We start from the raw sequence: 20,027 nt of genomic DNA, 5'->3' as shown, positions 1-20,027 counted from the left end.
TTAGGAAGAATATGAATAATTTTCCACCTATGAGGTCACTGTCTGCAGGAAAAGCATTTTAAGACAAGAGGCGTTGCCATGGTGCAAATCATGATCAATCAATCAACGAAATTACCATATTTTGGGCGGAAGGTTGTTAGAGAACGGTTAAAAATGTTGTTGTTGTTTTTACCATATTTTGCTAGTTTATTTTGTTAAATGTTTTTTCTTGTCATTTATAGCCTAAGAAATGTACTGTTTAATTTTTCTGTCTGCTGCAAAGTGTCAGCTCAGCACATTGCCATAGTGGCTACCACCTTGCTTTGTCTCCTGGACCTTGCTGTCTAGACACTGACGAAATCAGACAAGACGACCAAATATGGAGCTAAAACAAGAATGTGGCGCCATCTATTGGTAGACTTATATATTACGATCTCAACAATGATTTCTTCAATAACCGAAGTTGTATTGTAATATAATAAATAATAATAATATATGCCATTTAGCTGACGCTTTTATCCAAAGCGACTTACAGTCATGTGTGCATACATTCTACGTATGGGTGGTCCCGGGAATCGAACCCACTACCCTGGCGTGTAGTGATGAATGAGCCAGCCAGGTACGCTATGTATGTCAGCCATATATATCTTCAATATGACTGATATTACAAGGCTATTATATTCTATTAGCAGTTACAAAGCTACCATAATAGCCTACATGCAGCGATATGAGTTGCCTAGACTGTTAAATGGCTGCCCTGGGGGTCTCCACCACAGAAGACCTGATGAGGATCAGCCTGGAGGAGTCTTCTGTCGAGGAGTTGTGGATCCTGCCGTGGACCGTTGGCTGACCTCTAAGCCAGACGGCCGAAATACAACAGCAGCTGGACATCTGATATCCTTTGCGTCTTGTCGGGTCAATGTGTGATTTTGGTGGTATGTGCTGTTGCACAGATGTGGTCCCCTTTAGTACACACGCAGTATAAATATGTATGTTTTAAATTGTTTGTTAATAAACTGTGTTATATTTTTCACTCCTACATTTCTTTGTGTGCTCCTACTTTTTTAAAATTTAGGAGCACATGTACTCTTTGGGGAAAAAAGTCAGCATAGAGCCCTGTGGTGTACTGGGCTGTACGCACTACCCTATGTAGAGCCCTGTGATGTACTGGGCCGTACGCACTACCCTATGTAGAGCCCTGTGATGTACTGGGCTGTACGCACTACCCTATGTAGAGCCCTGTGATGTACTGGGCTGTACGCACTACCCTATGTAGAGCCCTGTGATGTACTGGGCCGTACGCACTACCCTATGTAGAGCCCTGTGATGTACTGGGCTGTACGCACTACCCTATGTAGAGCCCTGTGGTGTACTGGGCTGTACGCACTACCCTATGTAGAGCCCTGTGGTGTACTGGGCTGTACGCACTACCCTATGTAGAGCCCTGTGATGTACTGGGCTGTACGCACTACCCTATGTAGAGCCCTGTGGTGTACTGGGCCGTACGCACTACCCTATGTAGAGCCCTGTGATGTACTGGGCCGTACGCACTACCCTATGTAGAGCCCTGTGATGTACTGGGTCGTACGCACTACCCTATGTAGAGCCCTGTGGTGTACTGGGTCGTACGCACTACCCTATGTAGAGCCCTGTGGTGTACTGGGCCGTACGCACTACCCTATGTAGAGCCCTGTGGTGTACTGGGCCGTACGCACTACCCTATGTAGAGCCCTGTGATGTACTGGGCCGTACGCACTACCCTATGTAGAGCCCTGTGATGTACTGGGCCGTACGCACTACCCTATGTAGAGCCCTGTGGTGTACTGGGCCGTACGCACGACCCTATGTAGAGCCCTGTGGTGTACTGGGCCGTACGCACTACCCTGTGATGTACTGGGCCGTAAGCACTACCCTGTGGTGTACTGGGCCGTACGCACTACCCTATGTAGAGCCCTGTGGTGTACTGGGCCGTACGCACTACCCTGTGATGTACTGGGCCGTACGCACTACCCTATGTAGAGCCCTGTGATGTACTGGGTCGTACGCACTACCCTATGTAGAGCCCTGTGGTGTACTGGGTCGTACGCACTACCCTATGTAGAGCCCTGTGGTGTACTGGGCCGTCCGCACTACCCTATGTAGAGCCCTGTGGTGTACTGGGCCGTACGCACTACCCTATGTAGAGCCCTGTGATGTACTGGGCCGTACGCACTACCCTATGTAGAGCCCTGTGATGTACTGGGCCGTACGCACTACCCTATGTAGAGCCCTGTGGTGTACTGGGCCGTGCACTACCCTATGTAGAGCCCTGTGATGTACTGGGCCGTACGCACTACCCTATGTAGAGCCCTGTGGTGTACTGGGCCGTACGCACTACCCTATGTAGAGCCCTGTGATGTACTGGGCCGTACGCACTACCCTATGTAGAGCCCTGTGATGTACTGGGCCGTACGCACTACCCTATGTAGAGCCCTGTGGTGTACTGGGCCGTACGCACTACCCTATGTAGAGCCCTGTGGTGTACTGGGCCGTACGCACTACCCTATGTAGAGCCCTGTGATGTACTGGGCCGTACGCACTACCCTATGTAGAGCCCTGTGATGTACTGGGCCGTACGCACTACCCTATGTAGAGCCCTGTGATGTACTGGGCCGTACGCACTACCCTATGTAGAGCCCTGTGATGTACTGGGCCGTACGCACTTGTAGAGCCCTGTGATGTACTGGGCCGTACGCACTACCCTATGTAGAGCCCTGTGATGTACTGGGCCGTACGCACTACCCTATGTAGAGCCCTGTGATGTACTGGGCCGTACGCACTACCCTATGTAGAGCCCTGTGATGTACTGGGCCGTACGCACTACCCTATGTAGAGCCCTGTGATGTACTGGGCCGTACGCACTACCCTATGTAGAGCCCTGTGGTGTACTGGGCCGGCACTACCCTATGTAGAGCCCTGTGATGTACTGGGCCGTACGCACTACCCTATGTAGAGCCCTGTGATGTACTGGGCCGCGCACTACCCTATGTAGAGCCCTGTGATGTACTGGGCCGTACGCACTACCCTATGTAGAGCCCTGTGGTGTACTGGGCCGTACGCACTACCCTATGTAGAGCCCTGTGGTGTACTGGGCCGTACGCACTACCCTATGTAGAGCCCTGTGATGTACTGGGCCGTACGCACTACCCTATGTAGAGCCCTGTGATGTACTGGGCCGTACGCACTACCCTATGTAGAGCCCTGTGGTGTACTGGGCCGTACTACCCTATGTAGAGCCCTAATGTACTGGGCCGTACGCACTACCCTATGTAGAGCCCTGTGATGTACTGGGCCGTACGCACTACCCTATGTAGAGCCCTGTGATGTACTGGGCCGTATCACTACCCCATGTAGAGCCCTATGTACTGGGCCGTACGCACTACCCCATGTAGAGCCCTACTGGGCCGTAACTACCCTATGTAGAGCCCTGTGATGTACTGGGCCGTACGCACTACCCTATGTAGAGCCCTGTGGTGTACTGGGCCGTACGCACTACCCTGTGATGTACTGGGCCGTACGCACTACCCTGTGGTGTACTGGGCCGTACGCACTACCCTATGTAGAGCCCTGTGATGTACTGGGCCGTACGCACTACCCTATGTAGAGCCCTGTGATGTACTGGGCCGTACGCACTACCCTATGTAGAGCCCTGTGATGTACTGGGCCGTACGCACTACCCTATGTAGAGCCCTGTGGTGTACTGGGCCGGCACTACCCTATGTAGAGCCCTGTGGTGTACTGGGCCGTACGCACTACCCTATGTAGAGCCCTGTGATGTACTGGGCCGTTACCCTATGTAGAGCCCTGTGATGTACTGGGCCGTACGCACTACCCTATGTAGAGCCCTGTGATGTACTGGGCCGTACGCACTACCCTATGTAGAGCCCTGTGGTGTACTGGGCCGTACGCACGACCCTATGTAGAGCCCTGTGGTGTACTGGGCCGTACGCACTACCCTATGTAGAGCCCTGTGATGTACTGGGCCGTACGCACTACCCTATGTAGAGCCCTGTGGTGTACTGGGCCGTACGCACTACCCTATGTAGAGCCCTGTGATGTACTGGGCCGTACGCACTACCCTATGTAGAGCCCTGTGATGTACTGGGCCGTACGCACTACCCTATGTAGAGCCCTGTGGTGTACTGGGCCGTACGCACTACCCTATGTAGAGCCCTGTGATGTACTGGGCCGTACCCTATGTAGAGCCCTGTGATGTACTGGGCCGTACGCACTACCCTATGTAGAGCCCTGTGGTGTACTGGGCCATACGCACTACCCTATGTAGAGCCCTGTGATGTACTGGGCCTTACGCACTACCCTATGTAGAGCCCTGTGGTGTACTGGGCCGTACGCACTACCCTATGTAGAGCCCTGTGGTGTACTGGGCCTTACGCACTACCCTATGTAGAGCCCTGTGGTGTACTGGGCCTTACGCACTACCCTGTGTACACTTCAGGTTAACTCGGTTTTTATCTGCAGTAAAATATATAAAACAGTGATGACAGGAATTGGCAGGACGGCCACAGCCACACGTTCACTGGTTAGGTAGAACACAAGATATCTGGAGCAACAGTCATGATACATGCCCTCAATGTGAATTCATCCATAAATACAGAGCACAAGTACAACCCTTTTTATATAAACCTTTTAAGGTAGTAAGAAAATAAACGTTGTTAGGGTTGCGTAAATTCGAATATGGTATCAGGATAAATATAACAATGAGTCACCGATTTTATACTATGTATTATATATAATATAATATATGCCATTTAGCAGACGCTTTTATCCAAAGCGACTTACAGTCATGTGTGCATACATTCTACGTATGGGTGGTCCCGGGAAGCGAACCCACTACCCTGGCGTTACAAGCGCCATGCTCTACCAACTGAGCTACAGAAGGACCATATTAGCTAAGTAATAAATGGCAAATGCAACTTTCGTATATACGGGCTCACTGTAATACCACGCAGGGCAGAACAGAGAACTGACAGGATGTAGGTAAACAGTATTCTTTATACTGTGATAGACAGTTCCAACCCGTCTGTTGGCCTATCACAGTAGAGGCTGGGCGTGGTTTAGACTTGCTCAGCCTATCGCAGGCGCTCAGGCGGGTCCCCGCCTCTTGGAGTCCTCCCTCCGTCGATGTATAGATCCTTACTGTTCTGGTATCGCAGCCTAGTTAGAACAGTTGCTCAGTTCCTGCTATTGTGTTGTTCAGTATTTTTCCATCTCAGTTAAACCTTGTGATGACCACCTCTCCCTATACCTGATTAACCACAACTTTGTAAGATACAGCAAGTCACACCATGTGCTCAATATTGTTACATACAAACACAAGGACAAAGCATCTGCTTGGCTGTTATCTACCGTTTTGCAACATGCAGGTCACACACACAAACAGGCAAGTAGCAAGCAGTTGTTTCATCTCATAATGATGCTCCAGTGCACAAATGCAGACACCTCACACAACCAACATCAGATAATATTTAATCATATATATCTAATGGCTATAATGTAAAATACAGGATCCAACAACATTCACTTAATATTTCAATAAATCCCCTGCTGACAATAGCTAGCGACACATTGTCGTGCAGTGACCACCGACAGCAAAAACGTGGTTCACTTACTGAAATAGGTCTTCCGATACATTAACGGCAAAATAAATATATACATAGTCACATTTGCTATTGACTTTAGGATATATGAACCAGTTTTCCAAAAACATTATTGTGTTATACTGTTTTAAACCGTTTTTATATACAGAGGAAGGACACGTGAACCTCTCTCTCTCAGACTGAGGAGCGGGCAGACCAACTTCCCAAATAGGGGAGAAGCATTCAAAACCCACTAGTTGTTCTTTCAAAGAAAATCATACAAGTAATGTAATGTAATGTCGGAAAACATCTCATATTACCAACCTTACTGTAATGGCGGCAAATATATACTTTTATTAATTCAGTAGCACATAATGAAAGGAAACTTTATTTAAAAACACCCCTTTTCCTGGATTGAATGGCTTCACCCGCGAACTGCTGCGTTCTTTGATATCTACATTTTGCGCCCAAGGTTGATGGAAACTACATTTTCACTTTGTTACAGTGATGTGGACGCCAGGGAACTGTCCCTCTTCACGACTGTCTTGGTGTGTTTGAACCATGTTAGTGTGTTGTTGTGGACGCCAAGGAACTTGAAGCTCTCAACCTGCTCCACTACAGCCCCGTCGATGAGAATGGGGGCATGTTCGGTCCTTTTCCTGCAGTTCACAATCATCTCCTTGGTCTTGATTATGTTGAGGGAGAGGTTGTTGTCCTGGCACCACACGGTCAGGTCTCTGACCTCCTCCTTATAGGCTGTCTCATCGTTGTTGGTGATCAGGTCTACCACTGTTACCCTTTCCACCTGGGGGCGGCCCGTCAGGAAGTCCAGGATCCAGTTGCAGATCCATCAAATACAGACAGAATATAGACAAACAATACAGACAGATTATAGAATATAGACAACAGAATAAAGACAAACAATACAGACAGAATATAGAATATAGACAACAGAATACAGACAGAATATAGACAACAGAATACAGACAGAATATAGAATATAGACAAACAATACAGACAGAGTATATAATATAGACAACAGAATACAGACAGAATATAGAATATAGACAAACAATACAGACAGAATATAGAATATAGACAACAGAATAAAGACAGAATATAGACAACAGAATACAGACAGAATATAGAATATAGACAACAGAATAAAGACAGAATATAGACAACAGAATACAGACAGAATATAGAATATAGACAGAATACAGACAGAATATAGAATATAGACAACAGAATAAAGACAGAATATAGACAACAGAATACAGACAGAATATAGACAACAAAATACAGACAGAATATAGACAACAGAATACAGACAGAATATAGAATATAGACAACAGAATACAGACAGAATATAGAATATAGACAACAGAATACAGACATAATATAGAATATAGACAACTGAATAAAGACAGAATATAGAATATAGACAACAGAATACAGACAGAATATAGACAACAGAATACAGACAGAATATAGACAACAGAATACAGACAGAATATAGACAACAGAATACAGACAGAATATAGACAACAGAATATTGACAAACAATAGAGACAGAATATATGGACAAAGAATTTCCTAATCCACACCCTATAAATAGCTTATTCCTGATCCTGTGTTACAACACTGGAGTTGTGGGTTTGATACCTGTACACTCCGTTCATACTGTATAGAACTGTAAAGCAGCTTCATCTGATCCAGACCAGCTCATTTAAAAATAAACAAATATTTAACCTTTATTTAACCAGGTAGGCTAGTTGAGAACACCTTTATTTAACCAGGTAGGCCAGTTGAGAACACCTTTATTTAACCAGGTAGGCTAGTTGAGAACACCTTTATTTAACCAGGTAGGCTAGTTGAGAACACCTTTATTTAACCAGGTAGGCTAGTTGAGAACACCTTTATTTAACCAGGTAGGCCAGTTGAGAACACCTTTATTTAACCAGGTAGGCTAGTTGAGAACACCTTTATTTAACCGGGTAGGCTAGTTGAGAACACCTTTATTTAACCGGGTAGGCCAGTTGAGAACACCTTTATTTAACCAGGTAGGCCAGTTGAGAACACCTTTATTTAACCAGGTAGGCCAGTTGAGAACACCTTTATTTAACCAGGTAGGCCAGTTGAGAACACCTTTATTTAACCAGGTAGGCCAGTTGAGAACACTTTTATTTAACCAGGTAGGCTAGTTGAGAACACCTTTATTTAACCAGGTAGGCTAGTTGAGAACACCTTTATTTAACCGGGTAGGCCAGTTGAGAACACCTTTATTTAACCAGGTAGGCCAGTTGAGAACACCTTTATTTAACCAGGTAGGCCAGTTGAGAACACCTTTATTTAACCGGGTAGGCAAGTTGAGAACAAGTTCTCATTTACAACTGTGACCTGGCCAAGATAAAGCAAAGCAGTTCGACACTTACAACAACACAGAGTTACACATGGAGTAAAACAAACATACAGTCAATAATACAGTATAAACAAGTCTATATACAGTGTGTGCAAATGAGGTAAGATAAGGGAGGTAAGGCAATAAATAGGCCATGGTGGCGAAGTAATTACAATTTAGCAAGTAAACACTGGAATGGTAGATGTGCAGTAGATGAATGTGCAAGTAGAGATACTGGGGTGCAAAGGAGCAAAATAAATAAATACATAAATACAGTATGGGGACGCTCTGAGGTAGTTGGACAGGACGCTCTCTGGACAGGACGCTCTCTGGACAGGAAGCTCTCTGGACAGGACGCTCTCTGGACAGGACGCTCTCTGGACAGGAAGCTCTCTGGACAGGACGCTCTCTGGACAGGAAGCTCTCTGGACAGGAAGCTCTCTGGACAGGACGCTCTCTGGACAGGACGCTCTCTGGACAGGAAGCTCTCTGGACAGGAAGCTCTCTGGACAGGAAGCTCTCTGGACAGGACGCTCTCTGGACAGGACGCTCTCTGGACAGGAAGCTCTCTGGACAGGAAGCTCTCTGGACAGGACACTCTCTGGACAGGACGCTCTCTGGACAGGAAGCTCTCTGGACAGGACGCTCTCTGGACAGGAAGCTCTCTGGACAGGAAGCTCTCTGGACAGGACGCTATCTGGACAGGAAGCTCTCTGGACAGGACGCTCTCTGGACAGGAAGCTCTCTGGACAGGACGCTCTCTGGACAGGAAGCTCTCTGGACAGGACGCTCTCTGGACAGGAAGCTCTCTGGACAGGAAGCTCTCTGGACAGGACGCTCTCTGGACAGGAAGCTCTCTGGGAAGCTCTCTGGACAGGAAGCTCTCTGGACAGGACGCTCTCTGGACAGGAAGCTCTCTGGACAGGACGCTCTCTGGACAGGAAGCTCTCTGGACAGGACGCTCTCTGGACAGGAAGCTCTCTGGACAGGACAGGACAGGAAGCTCTCTGGACAGGAAGCTCTCTGGACAGGACGCTCTCTGGACAGGACGCTCTCTGGACAGGACACTCTCTGGACAGGAAGCTCTCTGGACAGGACGCTCTCTGGACAGGAAGCTCTCTGGACAGGACGCTCTCTGGACAGGAAGCTCTCTGGACAGGAAGCTCTCTGGACAGGACGCTCTCTGGACAGGAAACTCTCTGGACAGGACGCTCTCTGGACAGGAAGCTCTCTGGACAGGACGCTCTCTGGACAGGACGCTCTCTGGACAGGAAGCTCTCTGGACAGGACGCTAGTCTATAGCAGAGCCTTGGGATTAAAAGCCTCTGAAATTATACATTTGACCAGTGACAACTTTTTGAGCTGCAACAATTTTACCTGTAGGTCAGTTGTAGATTGGATGTAAAAAAAATTATAATAATAATAAAAATTGAACCACGTGATTTATAACCTATGGAGAGACACATAAAAACACACTTTTATAGACTTGATTCATTCATTTTGAAAAACGCCACTAGACCATTCTTTGATTTCTATGTGCGGTTTGATTATTAGAAGGTTGTCTCTGTTGAATCTGCGTACTGCGCAGTTCCGGTAGTGTCCTTGCCCGCCAATCAGATCTCTGCTCACCCATCCCCTGCCCGCTGATTGGAACAAATAAACTCTCTTTCATTAATAAAGCTCTACATTCGCACTTGAGGTCTTTCTGTGACACACGGGCCTTTGTGAACTTGCAGAGATGGTGCTGAAGGCTGTTTGCGTGCTGACAGGAACCGGTGGTGTTACCGGGACCGTATTCTTTGAGCAAGAGGTAAAGTATCTCGTTATTCCGGGAAAAATAGAAGCCTGTATTTCGACTTTTGCAGAACATATTAATTTGGCACTTAATTCTGACTTGTCTGCGGGTGTCCTTATCAATTAGATAGCGTTCATTTACAAATCCGTTTAACATAACTAGCCTTGCTTAGTGTTGTCAACTTGTTTTTATATCAAAGCCCTTCCAGCGAATTTATGTAACGTTGTTTTAGCTTGCGTTAAGACCTAACTCGCGTTACAACTTGGACGTGTTCACATTTTACCTTGACGTAAAAGCTTTAATTCTGGTCATTCTCAACCCCAGGACGCTTCCGAGTTGATCCTGTTCTGCGGTTCCCTGTCAAAGGGAAAACATGCCGACACGCAAACAGAGCTACTTATGTGCAGAAAGGTTGCCATGTTGCTAGACCGTGCTTCTACATCTGTGTTGATAGACCGTGCTTCTACATCTGTGTTGCTAGACCGTGCTTCTACATCTGTTGCTAGACCGTGCTTCTACATCTGTGTTGCTAGACCGTGCTTCTACATCTGTGTTGCTAGACCGTGCTTCTACATCTGTGTTGCTAGACCGTGCTTCTACATCTGTGTTGCTAGACCGTGCTTCTACATCTGTGTTGCTAGACCGTGCTTCTACATCTGTGTTGCTAGACCGTGCTTCTACATCTGTTGCTAGACCGTGCTTCTACATCTGTGTTGCTAGACCGTGCTTCTACATCTGTGTTGCTAGACCGTGCTTCTACATCTGTGTTGCTAGACCGTGCTTCTACATCTGTGTTGCTAGACCGTGCTTCTACATCTGTGTTGCTAGACCGTGCTTCTACATCTGTGTTGCTAGACCGTGCTTCTACATCTGTGTTGCTAGACCGTGCTTCTACATCTGTGTTGCTAGACCGTGCTTCTACATCTGTGTTGCTAGACCGTGCTTCTACATCTGTGTTGCTAGACCGTGCTTCTACATCTGTGTTGCTAGACCGTGCTTCTACATCTGTGTTGCTAGACCGTGCTTCTACATCTGCGTTGCTAGACCGTGCTTCTACATCTGCGTTGCTTGACCGTGCTTCTACATCTGCGTTGCTAGACCGTGCTTCTGCGTTGCTAGACCGTGCTTCTGCGTTGCTAGACCGTGCTTCTGCGTTGCTAGACCGTGCTTCTGCGTTGCTAGACCGTGCTTCTGCGTTGCTAGACCGTGCTTCTGCGTTGCTAGACCGTGCTTCTGCGTTGCTAGACCGTGCTTCTACATCTGCGTTGCTAGACCGTGCTTCTACATCTGTGTTGCTTGCTGTTTGGGGTTTTATAGGCTGTGTTTCTGTACAACACTTTGAGATATCAGCTGATGTAAGAAGGGCTTCATGAATACATTTGCTTTAGATTGAATCCCTGAGCTGACAAGGTACAAATGTGTCGTTCTGTCCATGAACAAGGCAGTTAACCCACTGTTCCTAGGCCGTCTGTAAATAATAATTGGTTCTTAACGGACTTACCTAGCTAAATGAAATAAGTGGGCTAAAATATGGAACTCTGCCTAACTGGGCTGCCGGGCTAACTGGGCTGCCGGGCTAACTGGGCTGCCGGGCTAACTGGGCTGCCGGGCTAACTGGGCTGCCGGGCTAACTGGGCTGCCGGGCTAACTGGGCTGCCGGGCTAACTGGGCTGCCGGGCTAACTGGGCCGCCGGACTACCGGGCTTTGTGAAACGGCCTCGTCCATTGAAAAGGCAGTGGCCTTTGTCCACACGGTGCATGTGGCCTTGGTCTCTAAGCCATCCTTGTTTTGGTCTCACAGGCTGAATGCTCATTGGCTATTAGCCGCAGTCCTTGTCCAATCGCGTTGTACTTCTGCGCCAACAACATTCAAGATCAAGCATTTGTGACGTTAGACAGTTATCGCGAGATCCGACAGGGGTCTGTGATACGGAACATCTATTAGTGCGGTCTCGAACCGCTCAAACGAAACCAGTACCTATTTTTACTGATCCCGTAGGATTTCACCCCAGAAATGAATCTGGGACACTTCACGATTTTTGGCTTATGTCTGACATTAGCAAATGTGTTTTGAATAGGACATGATGAGACTGTCATCATTGACGTATGTGAGACGTCAAAAAAGGTCCGTGCAATCTGGGATCCTTGGGACGCTCCCTCCATTGAAGTGTACTTTTAAAATAGTGTAGGGGTTAACAATGAGACGGATACTTCACCGGGTGTATGAATGTGAAGCATCAGCTTGGCGTGTACGCTCTCTACCAAATGTGGTAGTGGGCAGATGCCCAGTGGGAGGAGATGGATTTTGGCCGATATTCTGCACATGGCCTCAACGATGTAACATTTTATCTCAATACAGTTCTGTTCCTAAAACTAGGATCTGTTATGAACAGTAAACTCTTTACATTTTTTTGTGGACTTTACCCTTTGCCAAAGTTTTACTTTATTTTTTTATTGCTAGATTTAGGAGTGTGAAGGTGAATTGAGTTATTGCGCATGTGTACTTCATAGGTGTTCGTTAATGGAAATATGCAGGTGCATGCTAGAACTGGCCAATAGGATATTGCCTGCTTGTGCTTGGCTCTGCCCACTACAAATAATTTGTGTTCCCATTGGAAATGACAGGCTGTGGTCTCTTGGTTAAGTTTTATGGTGGGGAATGTCCTAATGTACAACACTTCATTATGATAACAATCCATCAGTGATTGGATCATCTCTAACCAATCAGAGTATCAAATGCTGCTTTATCCACATGTTCTGCCTCTGGCCCAGCCCATCTGTTTCTGGGACCAATCAGATGATCTAGAATGGATTTTCATTCTAGAAATCGTTGGGAGGTAGCTCCTCCTATACAGACTCGGTGTAGAGGAGAAATGTACATCCTTGTGCGTTTGGCGTAGCGTTTGGCCACTGCAAGGAGTTTGGGTAGCCGGTCAAGCAAACTCTTGCTGCTTACTTTACGTACCTAACGCTCGCTAGCTACAACTAGCCATACAAGCATTTGGCTGCCTTTTGGTAACAGTCCTAATCTTGCATTTCCCTTAAGCCCTCTTTGTAAATCATCAATTTAGATAGCCATATTATTTTGTAAGCAGGGTAAATTGCTGAGATGAATGCAGGTTAATTGCTAGTTCTGCCTGTTGTACAATTTAGCTAGCAAGTTGAGGGGGGGGACTTTACCACAAACCAACGCTAGCTACCTGCTAATGCTGCTGCTACCTGCTAATGCTGCTGCTACCTGCTAACGCTGCCGCTACCTGCTAACGCTGCCGCTACCTGCTAACGCTGCCGCTACCTGCTGCTGCTAACGCTGCCGCTACCTGCTAACGCTGCCACGACCACTCTGCATGTAACATCGTTACAGATGAAGAGGCATCATTTGCTGCCGAGTGCCAGTCTGTTTCTGCTCTCTCACCCACACCTATGGAATTATCATGCAATGTTGGCTTGACAAAAACAGATCTGGGATCAGGCTAGAGTCTTTCTGCCTTGGCTCCCATTTTCATTTCCCCTTGAACCTGGTCTGGCGTGTTGGTCTACTGCGGTCAACTACACAGTTAGGCGTGTGGACAACTGACTGTGTAGTTGCGTTGATCCCTCAATGTCAGAAGTAGCGTAACAACTAGCTGGCTACACATCTTGGTTTTGTAGGTGCTATTCCAGTGTAACTCAGGGCTCATTGATATGCTAATTGCAACGCTCTTTTCAAACCTGACACATGATTTTGACACCTCATTTCAAACCCCATTCTCTAGTCTTCAGTGTTTTACTCTTGTCTTCAATGTGTGTTTGCTCTGTGGTTCCAGTTCATCGCCTGTGCCTTCCGTCACTCGTTATCACTGGTCTTCTGTAGGTCACCCTGTGGTGGTCTCTGATTTTTTTTCTTCAATACTGTTTAAATGATTTCTTAGAATTCTTTTCATAAATTTGAATATTTGTAGATTCTGGTTTCTGTGTAGGTCTCTCTGTGGTGGTGTCTCTGTAGGTCACCCTCTGGTGGTCTCTGTGTAGGTCACCCTGTGGCGTGGTCTCTCTGTTATCAGGGTGAAGATGCTCCAGTGAAGCTGACCGGGGAGATTACAGGTCTGGCCCCGGGGGAGCATGGCTTCCACGTCCACGCCTTCGGAGACAACACCAACGGCTGTATGAGTGCGGGACCCCACTTCAACCCCCACAACAAGACCCACGGAGGACCCAACGATGATGTCAGGTGAGTCTGGCCTTATCACTCGTGGAGTTGGACCATGGTGTTATCGGTGCTGCATGAGCAGCACCATTGAGGAGATAGCTCTTCATTTGGTTAATGTCTTCTACTTCGGAGTCAAATTGTAATTGTCCAGTGTTGGGGAACAGGTATAGACTTAGTGAATTGTTTGCTTATGGGGTCCTTTTAAATGGTAAAAAAAATGAAATGGTGACACAAGGAATAACATGGCTATATACAGGAAGTACCAGGTAATAACATGGCTATATACAGGAAGTACCAGGTAAATAACATGGCTATATACAGGAAGTACCAGGTAAATGACATGGCTATATACAGGAAGTACCAGGTAAATAACATGGCTATATACAGGAAGTACCAGGTAAATGACATGGCTATATACAGGAAGTACCAGGTAAATGACATGGCTATATACAGGAAGTACCAGGTAAATGACATGGCTATATACAGGAAGTACCAGGTAATGACATGGCTATATACAGGAAGTACCAGGTAAATGACATGGCTATATACAGGAAGTACCAGGTAATAACATGGCTATATACAGGAAGTACCAGGTAAATAACATGGCTATATGCAGGAAGTACCAGGTAAATAACATGGCTATATGCAGGAAGTACCAGGTAAATAACATGGCTATATGCAGGAAGTACCAGGTAAATAACATGGCTATATGCAGGAAGTACCAGGTAAATAACATGGCTATATGCAGGAAGTACCAGGTAAATGACATGGCTATATGCAGGAAGTACCAGGTAAATAACATGGCTATATACAGGAAGTACCAGGTAATAACATGGCTATATGCAGGAAGTACCAGGTAAATGACATGGCTATATGCAGGAAGTACCAGGTAATAACATGGCTATATACAGGAAGTACCAGGTAAATGACATGGCTATATGCAGGAAGTACCAGGTAAATAACATGGCTATATGCAGGGAGTACCAGGTAAATGACATGGCTATATGCAGGGAGTACCAGGTAAATAACATGACTATATACAGGAAGTACCAGGTAATAACATGGCTATATACAGGAGTACCAGGTAGTAACATGGCTATATGCAGGGAGTACCAGGTAATAACATGGCTATATACAGGGAGTACCAGGTAATAACATGGTTATATGCAGGAAGTACCAGGAAATGACATGGCTATATACAGGAAGTACCAGGTAATAACATGGCTATATACAGGGAGGTAGTAACATGGCTATATACAGGGAGTACCAGGTAATAACATGACTATATACAGGAAGTACCAGGTAATAACATGACTATATACAGGAAGTACCAGGTAATAACATGGCTATATACAGGGAGGTAGTAACATGGCTATATACAGGGAGTACCAGGTAATAACGTGACTATATACAGGGAGGTAATAACACTGTTATATACAAGGGTGTCCATTGGCTGACTTTGGGCCCCCCAAACATTAAAAGATTTGTGCAGGCCAATTGTCCGGGAGAGGAAATAACATTAATATTTTTGATCTGTTCATTGAATACATTTCACTGGTTGCTTATCAGTCTACAGGTTAACTTCCGTGCCATGCTTATCAGTCTACAGGTTAACTTCCATGCCATGCTTATCAGTCTACAGGTTAACTTTCATGCCTTCTATGAATTTGGGATCCATCATCCCACAACTGTCCCAGTGCTATTCTATTGGCCAACAAGCTGACCAATAGAATAGCTATACTTTTCTACTGTAGGAGATTGACAAATGGTGCATTCGTAAAGTATTCAGACCCCTTGACCTTGTCCACATTTTGTTACTTTACAGCCTTGTTATAAAATTGATTAAATAAGTTTCCCCTCCATCAAGTCTACACGTTAGTGCCCCTCCTATAACGGGATCCATCATCCCAGTGCCCCTATTCTATAACAAGCTGACAATCGCAGTGCCCCCTGTATAGTACGGAAATGGTGCATTCGCAGTGCCCCACATTTTGTTAACAGCCTTATTATAAAATTGATTAAATAAATCATCAATCTACACGCAGTGCCCCCATAACGGCATCGCAGTTTCTCCCATTCTTCTCTGCAGATCCTCTCAGGCTGAATGGGGAGCGTTGCTGCACAGCTATTTTCAGATGTTGGCTCGGGTTCAAGTCTGGGCTCTGGCTGGGCTACTCAAGGACATTCAGAGACTAGTCCCGAAGCCACTCCTGTGTTCTCTTGGCTGTGTGCTTAGGGTGGTTGTCCTGTTGGAAGGTGAACCTTCACCCCTGATCGCTCTGGAGCAGGGTTTCATCAAGGCTCTTTCATCAAGGATCCTGACTAGTCTCCCAGTCCCTGCTGCTGAAAAACATCCCCACAACATGCTGCCACCACCATGCTTCACCGTAGGGATTGTGCCAGGTTTCCTCCAGATGTGACGCCTCACATTAAGGCCAATCTTGCTTCATCAGACCAGATAATCTTGTTTCTGTCAGTCCTTTTTAGGTACCTTTTGGCAAACTCCAATGTTATCTTTTACCGTGTGGCTTCCAGCTGACCAATCTACCATAACGGCCTGATTTGGTGGAGTGCTGCAGAGATTGTTGTCCTTCTGGAAGGTTCTCCCATCTCCACAGAGGATTCCTCAGTTTGTCTGGGCAGCCAGCTATAGGAAGAGTCTTGGTGGTTTCAAACTTCCATATTTAAGAATGATGGCGGCCACAATTCTTGATTACCTCAAATGCTGCAGCAATTTTCTTGGTACCCTTCCCCAGAGATATTTAGATATAGATATATATTACTTTCACCCCCTTCTAGGCAGATCTGCAAAGAAAAAGCCAAATCTGACTGGCCAATATTAAGATGGGCAAAAGAATAGACGCTGGACAGAGGAACTCTGCCTAGAAGGCCAGCATCCTGGAGGCGTATCTTCACTGTTGCTGTTGAGACTGGTGTTTTGCAGGTTCTATTTAATGAAGCTGCCAGTTGAGGACTTGTGAGGCATCTGTTTCTCAAACTAGACACTAATGTACCTCCTGCTCAGTTGTGCACCGGGGCCTCTCACTCTTTCTATTCTGGTTAGAGCCAGTTTGCGCTGTTCTGTGTATGGAGGAGGACACAGCGTTGTACGAGATCTTCAGTTTCTTGGTAATTTCTCACATGAAATAGCGTTCAAATCTCAGAACATAGACTGACGAGTCTCAGAATGTGTTTTTGTTTCCGGCCATTTTGAGCCTGTAATCAAACCCACAAATGCTGATGCTCCAGATACTCAACTAGTCTAAAGAAGGCCAGTTGTATTGCTTATTTAATCAGAACAATTTTCAGCTGTGCGAACAATTTCTTACTTGTCTCTTTTCGTTTTGCTACAATGTTCCAATAGGGGTTAAACTATTGGAAAGCAGTCTCTCCTCTGACCAGCTGTTCTGTCTCTGTTGCTAGGCACATAGGGGACCTTGGCAACGTGACAGCAGGAGCTGACAATGTGGCTAAGATCAACATCCAGGACAAGATACTGACTCTCACTGGACCACTCTCGATCATTGGCAGGACCATGGTGGTAAGAACACATTGCCTGACCTGCAGCTGCATGTTTGTGTCCACTAGGCAGGAAATGGAAGGAAGCTGTGTGCACCAGGCAGGAAATGGAAGGAAGCTGTGTCCACTAGGCAGGAAATGGAAGGAAGCTGTGTCCACTAGGCAGGAAATGGAAGGAAGCTGTGTCCACTAGGCAGGAAACGGAAGGAAGCTGTAGCTGCATGTTGTGTCCACTAGGCAGGAAGCTGTAGCTGCATGTTGTGTCCACTAGACAGGAAGCTGTAGCTGCATGTTGTGTCCACTAGACAGGAAGCTGTAGCTGCATGTTGTGTCCACTAGGCAGGAAGCTGTAGCTGCATGTTGTGTCCACTAGGCAGGAAGCTGTAGCTGCATGTTGTGTCCACTAGACAGGAAGCTGTAGCTGCATGTTGTGTCCACTAGGCAGGAAGCTGTAGCTGCATGTTGTGTCCACTAGGCAGGAAGCTGTAGCTGCATGTTGTGTCCACTATGTTGTGTCAGGAAGCTGTAGCTGCATGTTGTGTCCACTAGGCAGGAAGCTGTAGCTGCATGTTGTGTCCACTAGGCAGGAAGCTGTAGCTGCATGTTGTGTCCACTAGGCAGGAAGCTGTAGCTGCATGTTGTGTCCACTAGGCAGGAAGCTGTAGCTGCATGTTGTGTCCACTAGGCAGGAAGCTGTAGCTGCATGTTGTGTCCACTAGGCAGGAAGCTGTAGCTGCATGTTGTGTCCACTAGGCAGGAAGCTGTAGCTGCATGTTGTGTCCACTAGGCAGGAAGCTGTAGCTGCATGTTGTGTCTACTAGGCAGGAAATGGAAGGAAATGCTCAGCGTTCTCCAAGTCGACACACCTCTGTTCTCGTCCCATCTTTCTTTCATGCTGTTTTACCCTCTATTACCCTCTATTCCATTCTCTATCTCCTCGCTCTATACCAATAGATCCATGAGAAAGCTGATGACCTGGGGAAGGGAGGCAATGAGGAGAGTCTGAAGACGGGCAACGCTGGCAGTCGCCAGGCTTGTGGTGTTATTGGAATTACCCAGTAAACACTCTGCCCCTGCTGGGAAGCACAAGCCACAGCTTGAAGACCACCCAGACCCCATTGGAAGCTCTAACCCCACATCCACCCCCCCCCTACCTTAACCTGTAAGGCACCTCATCTGTCAGATGGCTTTCCTAAAAACAAAGATTGTCTGCGGCTTTAAGAGAATTCTTTGTCCATTGACTTCAGTGATGAGTTGTCTGTTTTTGGGGAAACTCTCCTCTGAAGCTGGACTCGGGAGGGCTTTCAACTCAGGGACACGGCTGACGTTGAGCACGGATCTAATGAAGGGCACTAGGAGGTTGTGGCTAGGGGTTGATTGGGGGGGGGGTGTTATATATATTTACTCCTGTCTGTACACATTGGTCCTAGCACTGCTTCTGTCTCTAATATGGGGGTCTATCTTCTATGCTGTGAGCATGGATTATACACTGTGTCTGAAATGACTTATGTAGTTCACTACTTATGTCCTGTGGGGTTAGTAGAGACCTGGATGGGGGTGGGGGGTGAACTGGATGGGTGGGGGGTGAACTGGATTGATGGGGGTGGGGGGTGAACTGGATTGATGGGGGTGGGGGGTTTAACTATCGGGTGCCTTTTCAGACACACACATGATGTTCACTGTACAAAGCTGCCCAATAAAAAGATGTTGTCACTAATCCTTGGTGGTTTTTATGTTGCTGTTTTTTTCTAATGGTGGTTAAAGCCTCAATCTCAGGCTTCTCACGTCCAGCGGATGAGATTTGGAAGGAAGGTCACGTGAGACTATGGACAGTCGTAGTAGAGGGCTGCAAGGTGTGCTAGCAGGTATATATATACAAACCTGTTGAATAATAACATCTATCTGAAGACTTCTGAGTAAGCCTTCGCTGAAATACACGACCCAGGGAAGAGGCATTTTGTTGACTCAAGGGTGAACGCCCACTGGCGTGTACATCTATGCAGACCCAGGGTTGTTGACAACTGAGAACATCTGACAAACTGTACAGTAGATTGTGCCCGTCAAGTGGTAGTATTGTTTGGTGCCTCTAGATGGCGCCACTCTCTGGATAATAGTTGATAAAGTGCACTGGCAAATTCAATGGGAAGAGACTTGACAATTGAAACAATATGGTGCAATGAAGCTCATCAGACTAGCTTAGATTTCACCTGGTCTGTTTCTAATCAGGGCAATGAAGGAGGACATTTTTATCAATTTAGACTCAGTGAGTGGATGGTCAGTGACTGATTTCTGATCCTAGAGGGTGAGCTTTGACTGGTAGGTTTTAATATCTGGTGAGCTAATGCCACGCCCGCTGGGGAGTTAATGCCACGCCCGCTGGCAAGTTAATGCCACGCCCACTAGCAAGCTAATGCCACGCCCACTAGCAAGCTAATGCCACGCCCACTGGCGAGCTAATGCCACGCCCACTGGCGAGCTAATGCCACGCCCACTGGCGAGCTAATGCCA

At 46.7% G+C, this 20,027-nt stretch overlaps 1 protein-coding gene and 1 long non-coding RNA gene across 4 annotated transcripts; both read left to right on the top strand.

Annotated features, from left to right (window-relative positions):
* Window positions 1-9,658: 9,658 nt before the first annotated feature.
* On the top strand, window positions 9,659-19,081 carry LOC118380274 (superoxide dismutase [Cu-Zn]-like). The gene is made up of 4 exons (XM_035767257.2): window positions 9,659-9,826; window positions 13,855-14,021; window positions 17,424-17,541; window positions 18,474-19,081. Exons 1-4 carry the CDS (start codon window positions 9,755-9,757, stop codon window positions 18,579-18,581), a joined length of 465 nt encoding a protein of 154 aa, XP_035623150.1. The 5' UTR covers window positions 9,659-9,754; the 3' UTR covers window positions 18,582-19,081.
* Window positions 14,042-15,860, top strand: LOC127928077 (uncharacterized). 3 transcript variants are annotated; one of them, XR_008130320.1, is made up of 4 exons: window positions 14,042-14,364; window positions 14,431-14,791; window positions 14,857-14,954; window positions 15,181-15,860. It is a non-coding gene; the product is annotated as an uncharacterized LOC127928077 (long non-coding RNA). The 3 variants fall into 3 exon arrangements; XR_008130319.1 differs by having other exon boundaries at window positions 14,398-14,791; XR_008130318.1 differs by having other exon boundaries at window positions 14,042-14,791.
* Window positions 19,082-20,027: the final 946 nt, after the last annotated feature.

The sequence above is a fragment of the Oncorhynchus keta genome, unplaced genomic scaffold (assembly GCF_023373465.1).
Source record: "Oncorhynchus keta strain PuntledgeMale-10-30-2019 unplaced genomic scaffold, Oket_V2 Un_scaffold_20464_pilon_pilon, whole genome shotgun sequence".
Classification (NCBI taxonomy): Eukaryota; Metazoa; Chordata; class Actinopteri; order Salmoniformes; family Salmonidae; genus Oncorhynchus; species Oncorhynchus keta.
The sequence above is the reverse complement of the archived record's forward strand: the minus strand, read 5'-3'. Positions and strand labels throughout refer to the sequence as shown.

Coding starts and splice junctions, on each gene's coding strand:
- LOC118380274 (XM_035767257.2), top strand. CDS start 9,755: ATGGTGCTGAAGGCTGTTTGCGTGCTGACAGGAACCGGTGGTGTTACC. Junction 9,827..13,854: donor CCGTATTCTTTGAGCAAGAG/GTAAAGTATCTC, acceptor CTCTGTTATCAG/GGTGAAGATGCTCCAGTGAA. Junction 17,542..18,473: donor TCATTGGCAGGACCATGGTG/GTAAGAACACAT, acceptor CTATACCAATAG/ATCCATGAGAAAGCTGATGA.